The 23,826-nt window shown below is 35.1% G+C and overlaps 1 protein-coding gene across 3 annotated transcripts in view; it reads left to right on the forward strand.

Moving 5' to 3' along the window:
- Nucleotides 1-314: 314 nt before the first annotated feature.
- Nucleotides 315-23,826, forward strand: part of ADGRB3 (adhesion G protein-coupled receptor B3) — a 923,661-nt gene continuing 900,149 nt past the window's right edge. For 2 of the 3 annotated variants that reach the window (XM_069070720.1, XM_069070722.1), the window contains exons 1-3: nucleotides 315-1,114; nucleotides 2,574-2,748; nucleotides 3,861-4,632. In XM_069070720.1, the coding sequence (XP_068926821.1) occupies nucleotides 3,876-4,632 (757 nt within the window). In that variant the 5' untranslated portion in view covers nucleotides 315-1,114; nucleotides 2,574-2,748; nucleotides 3,861-3,875. The remainder of the gene's footprint in view (nucleotides 1,115-2,573; nucleotides 2,749-3,860; nucleotides 4,633-23,826) is intronic. The other variant, XM_069070721.1, reaches the window with a different exon arrangement.

Raw genomic sequence — 23,826 nt, forward strand, 5'->3', positions numbered from 1 at the left:
CTCTCTCTCTCTCTCTCTCTCTCTCTCTCTCTCTCTCTCTCTCTCTCACTCACTCACACACATACACACACACACACCACACTCACAAACACCCACACATATAAAACACACAGGCACACACGCACAAATACCACAGACAGAACTGAAGAGGGAGAGCGCAGCGCCTGTGGAAGCGCACAGCTAGCTCCGGGAGAGCAGTGAAGCGCACCCATGCTGGAGAGGAGAGCGCAGCGCACTCGGACGCGCGCGCGCACCCTGAGACACTGGAGGAAAGCGAGCGCCCACGTGCACGCGCGCGAGCACACACACACACACACACACACACACACACACACACACGCACGCGCGCACACACACTCATACACACACAGGAGAGGGAGAGAAGAGCTCGAGCGCGCGCGCACACACAGACAGAGCTTTACTATCTCTCTCCCTCTCCCTCTCCCTCTCTCGACTCCCTCCTCACTCGGCATTCAAACAGCTTTCCGACATCATCAGCCAAGGATTTTTTTTTCCTAGTCGCTGTCCGTCCATCAGTACCTGAGGGGGGAGGAGGAAGAGGAGGAGGGAGAAAAGAGGAACAAGAATAAGCCTGTTAATCTTATACCAATAAAACCCCACCAACCCAACAAACCCGCTTAACCAGCAGCTCCAGCGTTTAGAGTTCTCGCCTCGGCGTTTCCTTGGCATCTCGGCTACCCGGGTTGTTGGGTTAGATTTGGTCAAACAAATCGTCGCTCTTAAGCCAGTTCCATTTTTTTCCCCTTGCAGTCTCTCGACTTGGGCTTTCCCACCCCCTCCGTTCTTCGTTTGGGAGGTTGGATTGAGTTGGATACGGCGCCAACCTCTGGGCTCGCTGGGGGTGTCCTCTCTTTCCCCCTCCTTTTTTTTTTTTTTTTTTTTGCCCCGTTCCTTCTTGTGAATGTGCTTTTATTTCTTTCTTTTCTTTCTTTCTTTCTTTCTTTTTTTTTTAATCTTGGTTTTGGAACCTGAGCCGGGGAAAATGGGCAACGGTGATTCGGCCAGAAGGGGAGTCTCTCCATCACTGTTGTTGGGACGTGTGCCTGTGCTAGGCTCTTAGAGAAATAGCCTCCCTCAGCTTTCGGAGTGGAAGGTAAGGGGGTCTGGGGTATTCATTCTCCATGCCCATTACCAGGGATTATTGCCATAGACTTTGGAGCCTGGGATATGGGGAGGGAGTGAAAGGAGAGGATTTTACTGGCGGGTGGAGAAGCTGGGGGTGAGGGGAAACAAATAAAAAAAGCCCCTCTCACCTAATCCTCTTCCCCCCCCCCCCCCCCCCCAATCTCTGCATTTACTCATACGCCGCAGTTGAAAAGTTAAGAGAAGTGTGTTTTGCTGCTTCATTGGGAGTCATTTCCAGAGAGACAGAGAAAATCTGACGTTTGTGTGTGATTGGGGTAATTTTATGAAGGGGGGGGAGGAATTTTAGGTTAATAGGAAGTTAAGATAAGGGAAGTCAGTGGGTCTTACAGTGGGGAAAAATGAGTGGAGTGATGGCGCCGTCTATGTTCAACAAAACTACAGTGTCACCTAGAAAATCAGTTTTACATAGCTCAACTAAATGCCCGCTTGCTTTTCAGCAGGAGACCACTAACTAAATAAATAAATGACCTAATCTTAAGATTCTCTAACCCCCCACCCCCTTCCTTAGTTATTCCTTAAAGAGGAGCAGGTGTTTTAATTGACCCTGCAGTCCTTCCTAGAGGCCATCTCAGTTATTCTTTTACTGGAATTAAGTACAAAATGAGATTTTTGTATACTGAAGCTTTTAAAAATCAAGAACGGTCTTTTCAGGGAGCTCGCCTGAGCAAACGCTGAAGTAAACCAGGACTGTTTTGCCAGGTTTTCTAATTCAAGATGAGCAAAGCACTGCAGACATGGACTCCAGCATATTATGTGGAAGAAAAAGTCCGGGGGTTTCATTTGGAAGAGAAAGAAGACCTCTTTTTGAGTTGCAGATTATAAAATGAATCGTTTTTCATGGTTGGAATTCCTAATTTAGACACTTATTGTCACATTGGCTTTCAACGCCTACACTCTATCCTGTAGAATACTGCGCAGACCTGCATTGCCTACAAAGTGCTACATGGAGAGAAGGGGATAATTCTCAGAATTTCCATTAACTTTTTTCCCTTTTTTTAAACATGTAGATATTCTGTAACTTCACTTCATCAAGAAAAAAAATGTATTATTCACTGGGCTATATATTTGGTAGGAAACAGAGGATCCAGTGTTTTGGATAGCTTTGGCAGTTCTGATGATATTTTAAACTGCAGCTATAAAGAGGTTTAGAGTTGGTGCTGTATTACCCGTTAAGACTAAGAGTTTAAATTATAATCTGGAAAGCTCAGGGATCTCTTCAGGGACTTCAATCTGTCGGTGTGTGTGTGTGTGTGTGTGTGTTTGTGTTTGTGTGTGTATGCGTTGGTGTGTGTTATGCAATGGGAAGGAAGAAGCTTTTTTTTCCCTTGGGTTGGGGGAGAAGAACCTAGGTAAAGCCAAGATTCAAAACTCTAACTGCCTCTGTATCTGTCTGTTTCTGTTTACAGAACAGCGGAAGAGGCTGCAGTCTGTAAAGACTTTTAAAATTAACTTGGCATCACTTTTCTCAGCCCAGACATTAACTGGAAAACGAAGTGTCAGTCATTTTTTAAAGAAAAATAAAACTTCTTAAAGGTTAAAGCTGAAAACATTCAAGTTATTTTTGGATAACAACATACAGAGGTAAATATAATCAAGATTATTATCTTATGAAAAGTCAAGGTAAAACAACAACAACAACAACAACAACAAAACAGGAGGGATTTGGGGCCATTACTGGGAAGGGACCCATTCAATACCTGCAATGTGCTAAGACACAAAATCTAAAATGTCTTTCATCTGTCATGTGCACATCTTCAAATTACAGTAGATAAGTCTAGATAAAAGCACTAATTTTAAAAAGCAATTAAAATCCTGAATCCAGTTCAATTACTGTGGTTCTGGGACTTTTCATTGACATCGCCTTTGGATACAGATACTAATACAGTGATCCACTTTATGTATCCCAAGAGGGAATGTCACATTGAAATGAATGTCTTTAAATCCTGGTTTTCAGTGGCACTTCAAATAATTTCCCTCTATGTATGTATTTATGTATCTATACACTTTCCCAGATAATATTTACAAAATTTTAAGAATATACAACGACATTTATTTTGTCTCACAGGAATTTGTCATTACAGAGACCTTTGTATACCAGGTGGTCCTGCAAAAGCATATAGACATATGGGAGATAATGTTCCATCTGCAACAAATAATAATTTGTGCTTTTTAAAATTGTGGCTGTAACTCATCACAATAACTTTGCACATTTAATATTAAGGAGATAATTTAATGACATCTGTTCCTAAATTTTCAGATTAGATTATGTGAGATGATATATTTCCATGCACAGTTTGGAGGGAGGCATGCAAATTGAATTTTGAAATGTCTTAAAAATTGACCTTTAGTGACACTTTGTTAAACCTATAGATTTTATTTTAATTTTGTAGTTTTATAATTCACTGACAGGGATAACTGCTAGATGAGTAAGGACATTTCTATTAATGATCTATTAAATCTTATTTTTAATTTGAATTTAGAGAATTGGATCACTGTGAATGGCCACGTGGTGGCGCTGTTCACACAGCATCGAAAAATTTCTTTGCGTTATAAAATAAAAATTACCTGCCCTTCTTTTTGTAAAGGGTTTTAACTGAAATCTTGAAAACAGCTGGCCACAATATTGGAAGGAGTTTCTTTTTCAATGCGTGCAGAATTACCTTTGCATTGTAATTTCATCCCCATTTTTACAGGCCAAATGACATAGGATGAAGGCTGTTCGTAATCTACTGATTTATATATTTTCCACCTATTTCCTGGTTATGTTTGGATTTAATGCTGCCCAAGACTTCTGGTGTTCCACGTTGGTGAAGGGAGTCATTTATGGATCGTATTCTGTAAGTGAAATGTTTCCAAAAAACTTTACAAACTGCACTTGGACGCTGGAAAATCCAGATCCAACCAAATATAGTATTTACCTGAAATTTTCCAAAAAGGACTTCAGCTGCTCTAACTTTTCTCTTTTGGCTTATCAGTTTGATCATTTTTCCCATGAAAAAATAAAGGATCTTTTAAAAAATAACCATTCTATAATGCAACTCTGCGATTCCAAGAATGCTTTTGTATTTCTACAGTATGATAAAAATTTCATTCAAATACGTCGGGTATATCCAATCGAATTTCCAGGATTACAGAAAAAAGGGGATGAAGATGAAAAATCTTTTTTTGAGTTTTTGGTTTTGAACAAGGTGAGCCCAAGTCAATTTGGTTGCCATGTATTATGCACTTGGCTGGAGAGCTGCTTAAAATCCGAAAATGGGAGAACGGAGTCCTGTGGAATCATGTATACAAAATGCACCTGTCCTCAGCATTTGGGGGAATGGGGAATAGACGATCAGTCCCTGATGTTGTTAAATAACGTGGTGCTTCCCCTCAATGAGCAGACCGAGGGCTGCCTAACCCAGGAGCTGCAAACTACCCAGGTCTGCAATCTTACCAGGGAAGCCAAGCGCCCACCGAAAGAAGGTAAGTACAGAGGAAACAGGGTTTGAGGGTTTAGGGTGATGGAGTGAGAAAGGGGATGCTTAGCAAACTTAAAAAAGGTTTTTTATGTCAAGCCTAGGTCATCTTACTCCCTCTTGTGTTTCTGCTGTTTTTGGATTCATCTCATGTGAGCCTAGCACGAAGAAAAAGAAGGTTTTTATTGATTTGAGATCTGGGAATCATGGGAGGTAGGAGGATGAGCAAGTTTTATTAGAATGAAGCACACCCATGGAGACTTTTGAACGCACTTGAGGACTGAAATGAAGTGAGAGGTACCCTAAGCTTGGCAAATTCTTCCAGATGTATCTGTTGGTGCCTATGCATGTAGAGGAGAGCAGATACCAGTTCTAAGCCCTTCCTTGAGTTTGTAGCTTGGCCAAGAGATAGTCACAGGTTGGAAGACAAATGATATCTTGTTCTGTGAACTGAGGAGGTAGGTAGAGGGAGAAAGCCAGGAATGAAGGACGATGCAGAATCTCTTGAAATATATCTGCAGGAAAAAATCAAATCCTCTGATCTTGCACTTTTTGGCCATTAGGTTCCCTTTCTCCCCCGCCTCCCCCAAAGAACAAACAAAGAAAAATAAATTACAAAGATAAAACAAAATAACTGAAAATGCATAAATTCAATAGTGAATTGTCAGTCTTGAAAAATCGAGGCAGGAGAAGCAATGGCATAGATCTGTGGTTTTATTTGAGATGCTTTGCACCATAAACCCCACATGCTCTCTGGTCCTTAGGGAGAGGTCCATGTGGGACTCAACTGGAAGCAGAAGCAAGCTCACTGTGGTGCAATGGCTGTGAAGTCACATGTTGTTGGGAGCAGAGGGATGGGTGGGAGGCAGGAGCTCAATTAAACCACACTTGCAAATTAATTGTCCTACCTCCCCCTCTGGACTTGTGTAGAAGGGTTATTATTGAGTATGAGAACTAGAAGACTCACATTAGGTCTGCTACAAAGGATTTCTGCCTTCGATTCTGATCCCCTGTTGATCAGCACAAAGAAAGAGGGAGAGTGTCAGAGATGGGCTGTTTGGAAAGACAGAGTATAACGGAAATGCAGAAGGAGGAGATAAAGTGCAGAAGTGATTTACAGCATTTTCCCAATTCCTACCAGGGGCGCTACATAGAGATTTTGAAGCTGTGGATTATGTTTAACAAGTGATTTGGAGGGTGGGGAGAGAAGGGATCACAAGGAAAGAAGAGCAGAAAACACATTTCCTGATTGGGAACTTACTGGATGCATTTCATCTCTGTGAGGGGAGTGATGTTATATGTTTGTGCCTGCTCCCCCACCATGCAAAGGGAGAGTGTGTTGATTTTTTATTCAGGAAATGTTTTCTGATTGCCACAAAGATCCTTGTCTGTGGAAAGGGACAGCCAAGCTCCAGTCCCTCTTTCCTCCCCTCCCCCCAAACAGAAGTTGTCTTTGTGGCCAATATAAAATTGACACGTTGTTAAGAGAATTTCCTTTAAGGCCAGCCAAGGCTTTGTGAGAGGAAAGCTGAACTTGCTTCAAGCTATTCCTCTGCTAGAGGCACTTTGGGGGATGGGAATTGCTGTAGGGAGATGGAGCTGGTGAAGGAGATGTGCTTGGTAGCCATCCAGACTAATGGACAGTGTGGGGTGTGTATGTGCAGGGGGGACTTTTAAGAGTTCTACAGGTCGTTGTTTAACTAATAACTTGAATGAAGAAAACAAAGTGATTTTAAATTACAGGAGTTCTTTTCTCTGGTAAAATTCCCAGAGAAGCACTTGCAACTGCAGGGATGGTATTTAACACCATTTAAAACTAATTAGTGTCCCTTAGAATCAGAAGCTACCACACGAACACACACACACACACACACACACACACACACACGAATGCAAAATGCATTGGTAAAATCTCTCTTATTAAGACAGTTAGGCAGTATAAAGAAAAAAAAAGTTTGAGAGTTCCTAAATAAAAAACAGAAGAACATATTCATCAGTAGTTCCAAACTGTCATACTTTAATCCACTCCTAAAGATAATAAAAAATCACAAGTCTACTATCTTCATGCTAATCCCCTTGAAAGGCAGTAGTTGACAAGAGAAGTTGCACCATGTACAATACATATGATTTATAAATAATATACTGGTCATGATTAAGAGGCATGAATCAAGGTAGTTCTAAGATTAGAGGAAGTATACTGGTTTACTTAACTTTTTTAGTAAATGAATAATTCAGTTAGTGCATAGTTAGTCCATAGCTAAAAGACCGACAATTTCTGTTCTTTGTGCATAATGAGCTGGGAAAAATGGGCTGGGAATGCTTCTATGAAGACAGCAATGATGGTGTTCAGACAAGTAACATGATAAGAGAACTGAATAATTGAACTTAACAGTTTTGGGGTAAAAACTTATTTTGGATCAATGAACAACTGCAGTATCTATTCTCTGAATTTAGGCCTTAAGGCATCTTTAACCTTTTTAGGTTATTTGAATCAGTGTAAAAACTGTGAACAAGTAGATACTCATAATATACTTATGAGCTATTGTGTTTTGTAAGTGATTTGTTAAAAGGTTATATGCTATGTTTTTCACACCAATCTGAGAGGGGACTTCATTAGTTGCTACAGATGAAAGCTAAGGAGAGGGAAAGTTAGATAGACTTTAAAAGGGTTAAATCATGTTCAAAATGTATTTCTAATAGTTAACTTATAAATTTAAGAAGGAATGATTTCATTCTATTCTTATCAAAGGTGAATTCATATCCTCTTATTTTTGTTTTCGATCATCATTTATGCCTTAATTTTCTACCAAATTATCTTCACAAAACAATAACGTAATGCATAGTTTTTAGAAAATTGAGACATCATCAATCTTTTCATTTTACCTTGATGTATTTTCTCTTCTTCAGAACTGCAAGTCAAGATAATAAAAAATACATGAATTAATTAATCAATTTTATAAAGCTTTGCACTTTTAGTAAGCAATGGTGGTTTTTGTATTCAATTGAATAAGTATTTCACATAGAGTCTACAGGTGTACAATGACTTAGGGACATCTATGCTATCATGACAAGGGTCAGTAGTAACCATTGCATAGGTAGGTCCATTTTAATGTAACATTTACATTTTGAAGGTACAATTTCTGTTTTGTCCCAGATATTATGCGAATTCAAAACCAAACCAACAGTGGAATATGAATTTTTTTTGGGGGGGGGTACTAAAGTATTCTTTTTTAAACCAAAGATATCAAATATTCTCTTGAGGGAATGTGATATCTGTTCTGAGAATAGATGTTTTACTAGAATTATTTTTTTTTAATATTGACCTAATAACAGTTTGCAGATCTGATTAGTAATGAAATGCAAACTCATTATTTCTTATAATGAACCTAAGATCTTTTTAAAATTATGTTTTATGTCATGAATTATTGAGAGTCATTCTATAAAGGCATTGTTAAGGAACTGATATATATATTTTTTTTTTCAAATTGTTTTTAGTTCATAATTTAGAGTTTCTGTCTGGCATGCATATTTTGGAACCCAGAATTTTTTCTTTCCTTTACATGAAATAATTAAACCTGTGTGAATCAATGAAATAAGGTCTTTTCTTCTTTCTAGTGTTCTACTCAAGGATGTTATTCAGGTATCTCTTATACCAAAATCATTTATAGAATGAGGGGGTTTGGCTAAAATGAATCACAAATGAAATTAATTCACTTAGTATTCAAAATTGACATGTGGAATTAAAGACTGATACAGAAGGGCTTTCTCCATTTTTAATACTCATGCTTACATTACAGAGCACATTATCTTTTTAAAGATGAATAAGACCAATACAACAATGCTTTCCCATGACACTTCATTATTACTACTTCATAATTCTAATTTTTGGAAGAATTAAATAATCAAGCGTGTACAGGGGGAAAATACACTGGGAGAATGGAGGTCAAAAATAATGAGTGTAAAGCTTAGAGCACTGGATTTTGAGTCAGAAGATCTTATTTGCAATCTAGGTTCTGCTACCTGCATGTGACCTTGGGCAAGTGACTTAACCTCTTTAAGCCTCAATTTCCTCATTTTTTTCCTTTATAGCTCTAAATTTTAGAATCCTCAGACCTACTATACCCTTATTTGCTTTTTAAAGAGCTCCTCGAATAAAGGGAAATTGAAATAGTTGTCCACTTTTTTTGGAGGGGAGAAGGCAAGGTAATTGGGGTTAAGTGACTTATACAGCTAGTTAGTATGTCAAATGTCTGAGATTGGATTTGACCTCAAGTCCTCCTGACTCCAGGACCAGTGTTCTATTCACTGAATTGTTGTCTATTTGTATTCCATTCAATTCCAGGACAACTGAAGATATTTGTTTCTCTTACTGTCCCTGAGATATGTGTGTATATATGTGTATATATGTTCATCTATATAAACACATAGGATATATGTATATATGTATTTCACACATATATACATCCATGCACAGACATACCCACACACACGTATAACAAATTACATAATGAATATAAAAGGCCCACATAAGTATGTGTATTGTTTATCCTATATGTCACCCCATATAGGTGTATATATGCATATATGTATGTATATATGGTATGTATATATGTGTATATACACATATATGGATAAATGTATATGTACATGTAATGTGTGCATTCAGTGTCTGTCAGGTTTCCTGTCATTTCCTTCCTTCCTCTCTTTTTTTCCCCCAGCACAGCTTCCTTTTCTGTACTGAAAGAAGGTATGAGACATAAGAGAGATAGATATGAATGGTTTCCATTCAAAGAAATAAAGAAAAAACAGTTTGAAAAAGCAGTCTCCTTTTGATTCTATTTTTGGTCAGGGGTCTTTTGTTGATAACCTTTCCACTTTTCTTATTCAGAACATTTATTTTTACCTAGTAGTGTTCAACTGTGTGTTCCACACCTATAATTTCTTCATTGTGGGAACTCCCATACTCGTACTTTCACACTCCCAGTGGGAAAAATACATAGTTGATTTTTCTCTAACTCAAGAGTTTTGGGAAACAGTCTATGGCATTGAGAAATTGAATGATTTACTCATTGACACAAAGCAAATAAAGTTATCAAGCATTTATTAATACCTATTATGTGCCTGGCACGAGGCCCTGCCTTCAGTGAGGCCCCAACCAAATAGAGAGACAATATTCAAACAACTATATGCAATAAAGATAAATACAGGATAAATTGGTAACAATAACAGAGGAGAGGCACTAGAAGGGAACTGGGACAAGTTTCTTGCAGCAAGTGGAATTTTAGCCAAGATTTGGAAGAAAAATAAAACAAAGACAAAAATACAAACATGAGGGAAACCAGGAGGCAGAATTGAATCTGCAAAGAATTCCAGGAATGAAGATCAGCTAGTGCATCTCAGAGGGAAGTCTTAGGTTCAGTTTTATTTAACCCAGAGACTGGCTCACTAACCTTTATGAAATACTTCATCTCATCTAATTGCTATTTAGGGTTATAGGTTATACAAAATACTTGGTATGATCCAAAATGGCAGAAGGGAAATTATTGAGACATATTTCATAACTTTATATAAACCATTCATCTCATTTTTTTTCCAATGATGTGACAGTCTTTGAAACTCATGCCATTTCAACACCTGTTGGCAAAAGCATTTACAAATCAAAAGGAATAATGACTTAAGATGCCTCTTAGCAAAGTGCTTATTTTAAGCCTACATTTATATGGCAATCCTGGGTAAGGGTGGAGAGGTGATTACAGGGGTTTGTTATGAACTGGAAGAACTTTGAACAATACTCTGATAATTGTCTGAATCTCCTGAGAGGACTAGTCAACCTAGGTAATTCACATAGATTTGAATGTGTCAACCTATGAAGTAAGATACACACATATAAACACATAATATAGACACACAAATATATATAGCCTAGTATATATAATATAGAGAGTATATATTATTGACTTGTTAGTTCCTTGCCGGTGTCTTTGTATCCTCATTATATAGCATTAAACCATACACTTAACTGTGTTTATTAAATTGAGTATGACAAATTTAAGTCTTGAGAAAAAAAGACATAAAGAAAAAAAAATTCAAATCTTGTTCCACAGCTTTAAGACAGCATGTAAGAGGTACATAGAATCTGTTATAGGGCGAACAGGAAAAGAATGTATAGTTCAATGCTTCTATTATCTACTCTTAGGATCAAAGGATCATAGGATTTAGAAGTGTAGGAACCTTGAGCATGACCTATGAATTTATAATGATGGCAGGAGAAGAAGAAAGGAAGGAAGAAAAGATAACATTTTTCTTCTCCTTTTTGCTACTCCAAATGTTACCATATATTTCAGATCCTGGACTGTCTTCACAGAGAGCATTAAAAATCCCCCCAAAATGGTGATTTCTGTTTGACTGTGTGTCAATGTCTAAAAGGCCTTAAATAATAGCTAAAGTTAATGTTCTGATCAGTTTTCCTATCAAAGTAATCCCAGGATTAGCATATCATTTAAAATTCAATTTGCAACATTTATCTGTTCATTATAATTGGATGTGAAAACAATTTCATTATTCATCAATATTTTTGGAGATAGCAACTTCTATATAAATAATTTGAGCTTCGGTGGACTATTAATCCTTTTAAAGATGAAGTTTGTGAACATTTACTGATATGTGTTCCAAAGTAGACAAAACTTGTGCACACATAGAGTATAGTTCCTTTATGAAGATAAGTATAAAGATAGGTAGTTCAAGGAGAAAGATAGATTGGAATGCTGGAACATGCTAATTTTCCCTTGTATTTATAGATAAGACTGATACTAACTGTACTTGAGACTATTTTTCTATTGCTATAAAAGTTTACATTTATAATTATATGCCAGCTATAGAGAAGTCATATGGTCATTTCAAAATGATTCCATTTTATTATTTTTAATTAAGGTAAAATTTGTGATAATTCATTCTACAAAATTTGTTCATTATGGAAGAATCTAAATTTAAAAATGTATGCTTTTGAAATCTGAAATTTAAATGTCATCATTTTAAAATATGTTATTTAATTTAAGCAATAATTGTTGAAGTCCACTAATAAATATCTGCATTATTAACTATATATGGATATACATATGTACATATATACATATATTTGTATACATGTAATATAAATGTGTGTAGGACATTTAGGATATGATATTCTTTTTACTTAAATCAGTGATTCTTCAGCTTGTGTGTATGTGTGTGTGTGTGTGTGTTGAAACCTCTCCCTATCTGATGAAGCCAATAGCCCCCTTTTCAGAATGTTTTTTAATACATAAAACACATTGGACTACAAAAGGAACAAATTATATTGAAATAAAGTTATAATTGTTTTTAAAGTTCATGTATGTATGTATGTGTGTGTGTGCATGAAGAATTATAAACCAAGTTCAAAGTAGGCTTGAAATATGTTTGAAAAAGTGATAATAAGAGTTAGGAGTTTATAGCTAACAGACTCATAACTGTCTTAATAGAGTGGGTAAATTATCTTGCATCATTTTCAGATTTTATTTTAGGATGCATGCTAATATATAATGCACCTAAATAAGAAAATATCAAATGAATCATCAGTTCCAGTAGTTTTCTTTAGTAAAACACTGAAAATGCCTTAGCAGTAGCCATGAAAATTAATGTGTGGCCTTGTATCTGAGCAATGAACGTAATGAGCAATTATTAAAAAGTTTGACAAATTTAGTAGTTTATTCAAAAAACATTTATTCAGTGCTTGCTATGTGTAAGACACAGTGTTAAAGGGTATAAAAAAGGAGGAAAAACACTTCAAGGATACATTACACTGAGGGGGATATGACATTTACATAGATGAGTATAATAAAAGGTTATGAGTGAAAATGAACAAAAAGCGATCCAAGGAAAATGCTCCAGAAATATTTGTGGAAGGAGAAAACAACATGACCTTAGAGTATCAGGAAGGGTTCCCTAAAGGAGGTAATACATGCTGAGCCTTGAAGGTATGCTAAGGATTCTGAGAGGTATAGATGAGGAACAAGTTTATTAGGTAGATGCCCTGTGGTACCACACAGCCAAGAGGGAGTTATCTCAAATTCCTAGCAGAGCAGGTCGTCCCATCTGACTGGACCATAGAATGTGGGGAGTGATGTAATAAACGGTTAAGGCAGGACAGATACATTAAAGGGGATTGTGGATAACCTTACATGTCAGACTGTGGAGTTGGTACTTTATCTTGTATAAATCTACCGTATCATATAGAAAATATTCTTAAATACAATAGTGCTTCGGATATGAGCATGAGATTTTGTATAGGAATAGAAAGAAGACACTGATTTGGAAAGGACAGACTCCCTGTAACAAATAAGTATGCAGTTAATGTTATTTATAAATCAAATGGGATGTTTATAAGCTTAGTGATTATAAAATGTTTGCAAAGCTTCTTTAATCTTTTTATATTTTTCTTGCCACTTAATATTTCCAAATTTAATTTTCTGTGATTTTAAATATTTTGAGACCCTACTAGATGTAATACACAATGTTAGAGGGTAGGTAGATGGCACAGTATTTAGAGCACAGGGTCTCTAGTCATGATGATATGAGCTAAAACTCAAACACAGTTGTGTGATGCTGGGCAAGTTACTTATACTCTTTTTGCTTCAGTTTCCTTACCTGGAAAATAAGAATAATAATAGTACCTAGCTCCCAGGGTTATTACAAGGATCAAATGAGATAATAAGTGTAAAGCACTTAGTACAGTGCCTGGAATATAGTAAGTACTATATTAATGTTAGTTTTTATTTTAAAGTATGCAAAGGCACAATCTCTGATCTAAAGGAACTTGTCAACAGTGAGAAAAATAGGAGAAATGTTCAGATGAATATATGACAAATTATAATATAAGTATAAAGGAAAGGACCAAAGAGGCATAAAAAATTTAAGGAGAGAGAAATGGCTTATAAGCAGAAAGTCAGGAAAATCTTCATGAAAGAGATATAACTTGAACAGGGCTTTGAAGAAATCGGAAGATTTCATCAACCAACACTATGAAACCATTTTACATTCATGAACAAAGATAAAGAAACAGGAAAGGACAAGTTGAGATTAGGGAAAAGAAAGAATTGAGAACTATGTATTACAACAATCCTGGAATGGCAGGTTTAAGACATTATGGAAGACTTTAAATGTTGTACTAAGGAATTATTATTTTATGTGGAAAAACAGGGGGAGCTTCTAAAGACTTCTGAGCAGAAGAGTAATGCCAGATCTTTGCTTTAGGAAGATTATTTGGAAAATGGTCTAAAAATTGGGTAATAGAGAAGAAATGCTAATGCCTTCCTTGGAGACTACCTTCAATTTGTCATATATGTTTCATGTTTGTACATAATGGTTTCCATGATGTCTCCCCCATTAGAATGTAATCTTGAGATCAGCAGCTATTTGTGCATTTCTTTTTGTATACCTAGTGGTAGGCACAATGCCTGGCACGTAGTAGGTACTTAATAAATGCTTGTTAGCGGACTGGAAAGAATGGAAGTAGGGAGATCGTTAGAAACCATTGCAATAGTATATCCAAAGAGATGAATGAGCACCTTATCTAGGGTTGGGATACTGTATATAGAATAGAGGCATAAGACATGAGAGATTTTGTGGGTATGCATTTTCCTCTATGCTAAGAATAGGATTGGGGAGAGAGATAGAAACAGACACATAGAGAGACAACAGAAACAGTGTGAGAGAGTATGGGAGAGAGACAAAAAGTGTTAGAATGAAACTTACAGAGAACACATTGGAATATGAAATTTCTAGCATATTTTCTTAATTGAATGAATAAAAATCTTAAAGCAACAGAACAAAAGAAGTACACAGTCAGTGCAAATGAACTTAGTGAAAAAGGAAATGGTCCTTGTGAATGTTCTTTTGTTCATTTCCTAAACATGTTGGAAGCAACTGAGTATTATAGAAAGAGAGCTGGAATCTGAAAGCCTGGATTTAAATCCTGGCTTTAATAGTTAATAATTGTGTAATGTTAGGTGAATTATTTAAATTTTCTGAACCCTAGTTTCTTCATTTGTAAAACAGAGATAATTTGAATAACCTACATAGGGTAGATAGTACTTTATAAACCTTAAAGTATTATATGAGATCATAGATTTAAAGCTTGATGAGCTTAAAGGATGTTTAGTTGAGTTCCCTCTTTTGAAAATCAGGGAAATGAGGATGTTCAAAGAGTCTCTGATCTGATGTCAGAGAGGATAAGGAGCAGATCCTAGATTCAATCCCATGTCTTCTGACTCCAAATTCATTGTTCATTCCACTGACCTACTCTGCCTATAAGTTAAAATAGTGAATACTTGACAAGACTCATAACAAACTAATTTCTCTGTGTATTTTAGGCAGAATAGTATTTCATTGGAGCATTGTAAAATATGGATATATTCTCTTTAATTGTTTATACTAATAATCTTTTATGAAGCAGATTTTTTTTTGCTTTTTGGAGGACAGTTGGGGGTTAAGTAACTTGCCCAAGGTTACATGGCTAGTTTTGGTGTTAAATGTCTGAGGCCGAATTTGAACTCAGGGCCTCCTGATTCCAGGGCTGGTGCTCTACTCATTGTGCCACCTAGCTGCCCTGTGAAGCAGATTAAAAAAAAAATTAAAAATTAGTACCAAAACTTTTCTAATTGTAGTAGAGTACAAATATATTTTAAACATAAAATATTTTACTAATTGAAATGTACAATTTTCTTTCCTATTGCTTCAAAGAGACTTTAAGTATTCTGGGTTAAATGAAATCTTTATTGTCTTCCTGAATTAATTCACGTTTTTTTTCTAAATCTCTTTTCATTATAGCTTTCCAAGGCTATGGATCATAGAAATTAATTATTAAGGCTATCTTATATTGTCTTCATTGTCCTTTTGTTTGATCAAACATGTCAAGGAATTTGTAGTCTTTGACAATAAAGTCTCTAGATTCTGAACACGTATTTTTAATTGGATAAAAAAATGGTAGTACTGCAAAAATATGTATAGATATAAGCATGACTAATCCATCAAAATAAATCAATCAGGATGAAATGTTAAAATCCAATTTGGACATGATTACTTATAGGATATAGGCAAATAAGTTTTCTGCCCCTTCTTTTTAACCTTTATTTCAGACTTCATAATAAAGTTTAAATTTTGAAATCTAATTTGAAAAATAATTTAATGGAATGCTTTCAGGTATAGATTAAGTAAGATAATTGAAGTATTCATGCCATGTATAGAAAGATCACTAGATGGACAATGAGTAAAATGATCTAGATTCTAACCTTGCTTTTGATGAGTATTTTTTTAATTATGTGACTGGGCAAGTCATAACATTTTCATTCCTAGGTTCTTCACTTAAGAAATGGGCATGAAAATAACTGCATTGATCTTCTTACAGAGGGAAGAGCAAAGACATTATTTAGGTATCAGATTTTATTTAAGAATTGATATGAAGGATGACATAATACAGTCTATAATTAAACACTGAAAACATGATTCATAACACAAAGAGTACTAATTTTCATCTTGATACATCCATTAGATGTATTATGATTGATAGGAAGAAACTGGTCTTTTGCAGATTGAGAGACAGGATACAATTAAATGATCAGGGAATAGAACATCAAAACTCTTAATGAAAATAAATAAACTTTTACTTATTTCAAAAGGATACATTTAGTAACAAGTTCATAAATTTTCACTTTTTAAATTGAGTGGAATTTTGTTTGGTGAACGGAATTAGTTTAACATTTTTGCCAATTCAATAAATACAGAAAAATAATATTTCATTTAATTCCCTAAACTAGCTATTTAGGGTATTATGTCAAATTACAAATGGAATTTCTATTATAATTAATAAAGATAATGAAAATTTTACTCTCCACCCTCCACATACAATGAGACACTAGTAGCATATGAGCTGGTAGAACACATAGTGTTGGAAAATTTCTAAATAATAGAAAAGATCAGAAGATAATCTTTTTTTAACAACTAACAACAAAAGTGAATGAGAAGCTATCAAGAATAACTGGGCCAAATATCAGCTTTCTCATCATTATCAAACACAAAAGATTTACAGTATTTACTGTAAATCAGTGGTATCCTTGATATAACATGAGAAGAAATTTCTAGGAAGGCCTGTTTAGATGCTTTTCTATATCAAACAACATTTTTCAGGTCACACAGTTGACTGAAATATTAATAAAATATTAAATCCCACCGTGTTTATTATTTATTTATTTTAAGCAAATATTTGACTTGAGAGAATAAAATTTAACCTTGAAGGTTCTCCACCAAGATATTTTGTCTCTGTACATTAAAAATCTATAAAACGTTATGACAAACTTGACTGAAGAGATAATTTTCAAAATTGATTCAAATATTGATATAAAGGATATTATTAAATGGGGAAATGCATGGTCAAAGAAGATATTTGTCAATATTATGGAAAATGTCCTGTATGAAATTTAAACAAAAAGGAGTATTACATAATACTAAGAATGTATTCAATGAAATCCACTGCAGACTGAAGATAGTCTAACCATCCATACTGGGGGTCTATGACCTATAGCTAGATGACAGGTGACTGATTTAATTCATTAATATGAACATCTTGGATGGTGCTAAAAATGAACAACAGATCAAATTTACAATTGAAATGAAGGTTGGAACTAATCAAATTTAGACATTTTTCTCAATCCTTTCTACTTAATACTCTTAAAATCCTGTTGTTTTCTAAATAGCAACACTGTTGATTATGATATATATCTAAGTCATGGAACAAAGTACAGAAAATTATGATCACAAGTACCTTAAAGGATAATAGAGAACCATATGTTGGGCATAAGGGGGTTGTAACATATTAAAATCAATAATTTTCATATGAGAAGGGATAAAAATTCATGTATTAAGGCTGAGAAATAACAGATGGACACACCAAGGGGTACATTGCCATTGCTGAGGTATTAGAAAGAACAGGAAAATAGCTTCTATCAAGTTTGGTGATTCTCTCTGAAGGATATTTGTGAAAATGTGAACAATAATCATATAAGATGAAATATGAATGAGTTTTTGATCTTTATAAGGAGGAGAGAGTGCCAAAAGGAATGAAATAAGAAATCTGTGAAGATACTAAGTATTCAATCCAGGATGAAATTAAAATTGGTATTTCCATTATAGATTAATAAAATCTTCCCTTTCTTTTTTGTCTCTTGTTGCACATTGGAATATTCTTATATCCTCATGGAAAATCTGATTTTTATTTATGTTTGGCTATCTGTTTTTAAATTAGGAAGTGAGCATGGTAGAAGCAGGAAGAAAAAAGGGGAAAATGCCCTTAATAAAAATGTTACTTGTCTTCATTTTTTTAAAACTGTGAATGTGCATGGGATAAAATTACAATTACAAATATTTTTAATACAAAAAAACAAATATGTATGTGTATTTATTTGATTTGGGAAATATGCTATATTCTTAGTATTCTAAACAAACAATTCTTATGATATAGAAAAGCAAGTATTTAGAATATAAAAGTTCTGTGTACCATGCATGACCTATCCTTTATTTTTTTTCCACACTGGTCTACCCAGGTTTCAACTCTGTCTCTTAAATGGAGGCTGAAAAAACTGCAGGTTATTTTGGTAAATGTGGGAGGTCAAATGCTTCTGTTAGATAGGTTAGCCTGTGGTTAGTACTGTTTGTTAGGCCTTGGTTCACACAACTCAGAGGACCACTAACATATATTTTGAAGTGGTACTTGATAAATTAATCAATTATTGTATCTTATTTTTATAGGGATCCTATCTTCAGGTTTGATAAAATATATAGTAGAGGGATTTCTCATTACAATTTATAGATACAGGCTTTTTTGTCCTGAATTTTAATATTGTAGCAAAATATCTTTTTGAACATTTAGACTTTTTTCTTAAATCAATAGTTTCCATCCAGATTCCATGAATGTTACCATTTTTGCCTTTGGGTAAACAACATAAACAAAAACATATATAAAAATAAACAAAATCTAATCTCTCTTTTGTGTAGGGTGTGGTATAGTAAGAAGGGCATTAAATTTGGAAAGGACCTTAGAGGATAACTTGATCCAAATCTCTCATTCCACAAAGGAGGAAATAAGGACCCCAGAAAAGTTAGTTTTTTTTGAGGCCATGTAAGTAGCAGCAATAAAGCAGAGAGTCAAATTCAAGTTCTTTGACACCAAATCCAATGTATTTCTTTCTATACAGTTCTCTACTTTTGATTATGAACTCTTCCCTTTTACTGGGAAACATTGGGAAAATTATTTACCTCTTTTCTTCATCTGTGCAACTGAGGCCTTGGATTATGACCCTTTCCAGCTTTAAATCTTTGGCAGTCTTTTAAATACTAAGGGACAGCATTATGTGTTCCTTTAAATCTTGTTTCCAAGTGACCTCTAATCTCAGTTCTTTTCATTGAAGTACTGAGTCCCTGAATCAGACTGGTCACCTTCCCCAGGAAGTACTTAAATGTATCAGTGGTATAGGGGTTGTATGACCAAATGAGACTACTATGGGTACTCAGAAACTTGCTAGCTGTGTGACAATTCATGTAACCCTGTTTGAATCAGTTTCCACATCTGTGAAATGAACTGGAGAAGGAAATGGCAAGCCCCTCCTGTAGATTTGCTAAGAAAAAACTAAATGAGGTTTGTGTCATGAAGAGTCAGACATGATTGAAAAATTATTGAAAACTAGAAACATTTTAGCTTTTTTGACTGTTATAATATACTCTTGAGCCTGTATTGTAGTGGAGTTGATTTTTTTTTTTCAAATCAAGTGCAGGGTTTTACACATACTTTATTAAAATGTCATCTATCTTGATTCAACTATCGTTCTAATCTGTTGAAATCTTTTGAGTTGTCAACCAACATATTACCCACTTCCACCTCAATTTCCTTTCATTTGAGACATGCATACCTTCATCCAAATCATTGTTTAGAATTTTTATAAAAATAGCATTGAGGACATTATTGAGCTTGGAGGAAAATAAATAATAACAATGATAGCTAAAATACATACAGCACTTACTATGTGTCAGGCCCTGTAATAAAGGTTTATCAATTATTTTTTCATTTGGTTCACACAGCAACCCTGTTAGGTAGGTGCTATTATCATCTCTATTTTATAGATGAGGAAAGTGAGCCAAGTAGAGGTTAAATACATTGCCTGGGGTTATGCAGCTAGTAAGTGTCTGAGGCCAGATTTGAACTTATTTAGGTCTTCCTGACTCCCAGCCTGGAGCTATATCTACTGTGCCACCAAAGAAGCAGGTATCTGAATATTATTGGATTTTTCATATTTTTATTCATAGTGAATCTATATTGCATGATTTCTGGGAAGGTTAACACTTGATTTGTGAACATTTTATTTGACAGAGCTAAGTCACTTGAAGTTTATTTGCATTACTCAGATTTTCTCTTCAGTGTTTATGTTTATTATGATTATTAATGAGAAATTTTTTCTATCATATCTAATACTATCAAAGTGATATTTTCCTTTTTCAATTTTATTCATTGATTTACCAATTTTAAAAATAAGCATTATTATAAAAGTTTTACTGTAAACATTTTTTCTTTAAATAAAAACTGATGACTTAAGTTTAAATCTTTTATAGGTATCATAGTCTTTTGATTTAAATCCTTCCCTCCCCTCCTCTTTTCATCCTCCTCTTCTTCTCTTTATCTTTTCCTCCTTCTTCTTCCTCTTTTCCTCCTCCTCCTCTTCCTCTTCATCATCCCTTCTTCTCCTCCCCTACTCTTCCTCCTCCTCCTCTTCCTCTTCCTCCTCCTCTTCCTCTTCTTTCTCCTTCTCCTTCCCTTTCTATTTTGCCCTCCTGAGTTCAAATCTAACTTCAGGCACTAGCCACATGACCCTGGGAAAGTCACTCTCTGAGAACCTGACTTTTTTTAACTGCAAAATAGGGAATAACAGCACCTGCTTCTCATGATTTTTTAAGAATCAAATGAGATAATATTTGGCAACTGCTTAGCAACTATCGTAAGTGCCTGGCAGTGGTAGACACAATATAAATGCTTATTCCCTTCTCCCTTACCCCTACCCCATCTCTCCCAGTTGTTCTTTTCCTCTCCCTATTTCATTTCCCTTATCCTTCTTGGAATAATGCAACTGAAAATTAATGTTATTTCCTGTGGAATCTTACACATATTCAGGCCTGCACGATATGTTTTAAAATTCTTTCTTCACATAGCTATATATTAAGAGACCAAGTATTGTTGTTGTGGTCTTTCATTCTTGAAGAGTACCATGACCTCAGGAACAGGATGCTATACTTGAACATGAATTGGATTGAGTGAGTGAGAGCTGTAGAAAGTCACTAGCCTCATTTTCTTGTCTACAGTCATCAATGTCCAGTGGCAAGATATAGATCAGAATGACTGGAGATGGTCCCTGACAGAGTATTATAAACTTTAAAGGCACAAATCCAATTTTATTGTTTTCTGTGCACTTTAGAAAATGTCTATGTAGTGAGGATGGATTGGTGATGGATGCTAAAAGATTCACGGGAGCACTTATTTTCTGTTTGTCAAGACTGTTGATAACATCACTGTGTAACATGAATTGGGCAAGGTTTTTTTTTTTTTCTCCATGCCTCCCACTCCTGGGCAATGGGGAGGCATCTCTGATATTGGAAGAAAGAACCAGCTATGGAAGTAATAAACTCTTGAGATAGAGTCACTGTTCACCGTTTTCCTTGTATCTCTCTCTGAGTATAGGAAAGGAGGGTGTTATGGTACTCCTTTCTTCTCTCTCTGCTCCAATCATCAATAGCAGCTTGTACCACTAAAACAATCTTCCCATTAGGAGATATTGCACTAAGTAGAGAGTCAGAAACCTAATTAACAGATACTCTTTGCCTAGGGAGAGTAGCATGAGGATACCTCAAGCATACCTTGAGAAAGAAAAGTTATTAGAGCCCTGTAGTAATTCCTATGGCTGCCTTTGCTGGGGAATCTTCTTTGTGTGAGTGCTGCTCTTGTAGTCCACTCAACATGCGTGCTTATTTTTCCCACTGACATAGGCTCTGTTTCCTTATTCCCCTAAATTCTAATGTCTTTTTTTCTGTTGATTATTTCCAAAATTTCCTGGATATAGCTTATTAATACATAGGTATTTACATGTTATCTTTCCCATTAGACTGTGAGCTCCTTGAGAGAAGAGACTATCCTTTATTTACCTTTATTTTATTTTTTCCTTACCACAACACCTGGCACATAGTAGATGATGTGTATTGACTATATTTGTGGGAAAATATGCCCCAGTTTTATGAGAGACTTTTGTTACTACTGTTCATACTCTACTAGTTCAGTAACAGCCTGTGCTTTGAGCCATTTGTGTACTCTAGATAATTATTGAAAATATGAAGTTTAGTGGGGTCTCTGGAACTAGAGTTTTTGGAGTACAGATGCACAGAATATCTTGAATCAGGAGTGGTCAAACATCCTGCATCACAAGACCTAACCAAATCACTACACAGAAATGCACATGACATTTTTTTTTGGAATACTACACATTTTCTTTCAGGAATGTAGTATATATTTTGTCAACCTCCTTATGCAGTTAGGTATATAACAATAATTAATTGGCATCTTGGGTTGGAAAGGTGGGGTGATATGATATTAAGAATTACTCTTCATCTCATGAGGCCATGACAACAAAGAAGACTATTATAAACTTTTCATTTTTTCATGGATTTAATGAGTATGGGGGGATATTTGGTAATGTTGTTTGATGTTTCAAGACCCCATTTGGGGGTTTTCTGGTTAAAGATACTGGAGCAGTTTGCCATTTCCTTCTCCAGCTAATTTTGTAGATGAGAAACTGAGGCAAACAGAATAAGTCTCTTGCCTACAATAACAAAGCTAGTTTTTTAGACTGGATTTGAACTAATGAAGATGACTCATCCCGATTCCAAGCCCAGTATTTTATTTACTGTGCCACCTAGTTGCCCCTTCTGGGCTATGATAGCTCTTTACTTTCTCTACAGCATATAGTTACTTTTGTGTAGGTCTTCTTCTGTAAGTTACCCTTTAAAATTCAAAAGGGGAAAGAATAAGCCCAAAGGATTCACTGAGGTAGATATTTATGACTTGTAGAGGATATACAGTTTGTAATGGAAGGCCAGATGGACAGCATGTCAAGGAGTAAATAGAAACTGATCAAAACAGGATGCTAAACATCAGGAAATTAATGGCATAGTTTAAAAAAGATAAAATGATCAGAACAAAATTATAGAGAATTTAGGTCATATCTAAACCAGGGTTTCTTGATAATGAGTTATTAAATGTTAAATGATGAAGTCATGGTATTTTTACCTCTACTTCAAATAGAAATAGGTTAGTTTCTTATCCTGAGTTGGAAATTATATTTCCCTGTCTGAGGTCTTGTTAATGAGTACAAGTTCTTTAATAGTGATGAGTTACCTCTGAGGAACTGTACAATTCATTTAGTGGAGGACTATACACTAATTAATGAACTATAGCCCCACATGTATACATATGCATGAAATTTTAAAAACTAAACATTTTTCAATAGCTTACTCTAGTTTACTTTTAAAGTGTAGATTCTGGTACTTTTTAAAAGTTTCATTTCAATTTAATACCTTCTTATTAAGGTTTAGAATATTGTTGTTGTTATTTGTATAAACAATGACAGGGCAGTGTAAAGTGTGGTATACTTATGTAGTATAGGTATAGCATAGTATAGTATAGTATAGAATAGAATAGAATAGAATAGAATAGAATAGTACAGTATAGTATAGTATAGTATAGTATAGTATAGTATAGTATAGTATAGTATAGTATTGTATAGTTTAGTATAGTTACAGTAAAAAGCAACTTGTCTTTGGATCTGATGGCCAGAGTTAAAGGTCAGCTTTGATACTTATTAACTGTGTGAACTTGAACAACTTACTATGTATTTTTCAGGTTTCAATATCTTCCTCTATAAAATGAAAGAATTGGACAAATGATTTCCAAGACTCCATTCAACTTAAGAAAAAAAAAACTATGAATATATCAGTCATTTCTGAAATTGAAATTTATGATTTTAAATTGTTTGTAGAAGTTGAAAAAGGCAATGAGTTCTAAAATGTAGAGAAATACCCCATATAATTCCTGAATGAC

This window comes from Petaurus breviceps, unplaced genomic scaffold, assembly GCF_028583685.1.
Source record: "Petaurus breviceps papuanus isolate PSGF00001 unplaced genomic scaffold, PetGlider_PUasm1.0 90822, whole genome shotgun sequence".
Classification (NCBI taxonomy): Eukaryota; Metazoa; Chordata; class Mammalia; order Diprotodontia; family Petauridae; genus Petaurus; species Petaurus breviceps.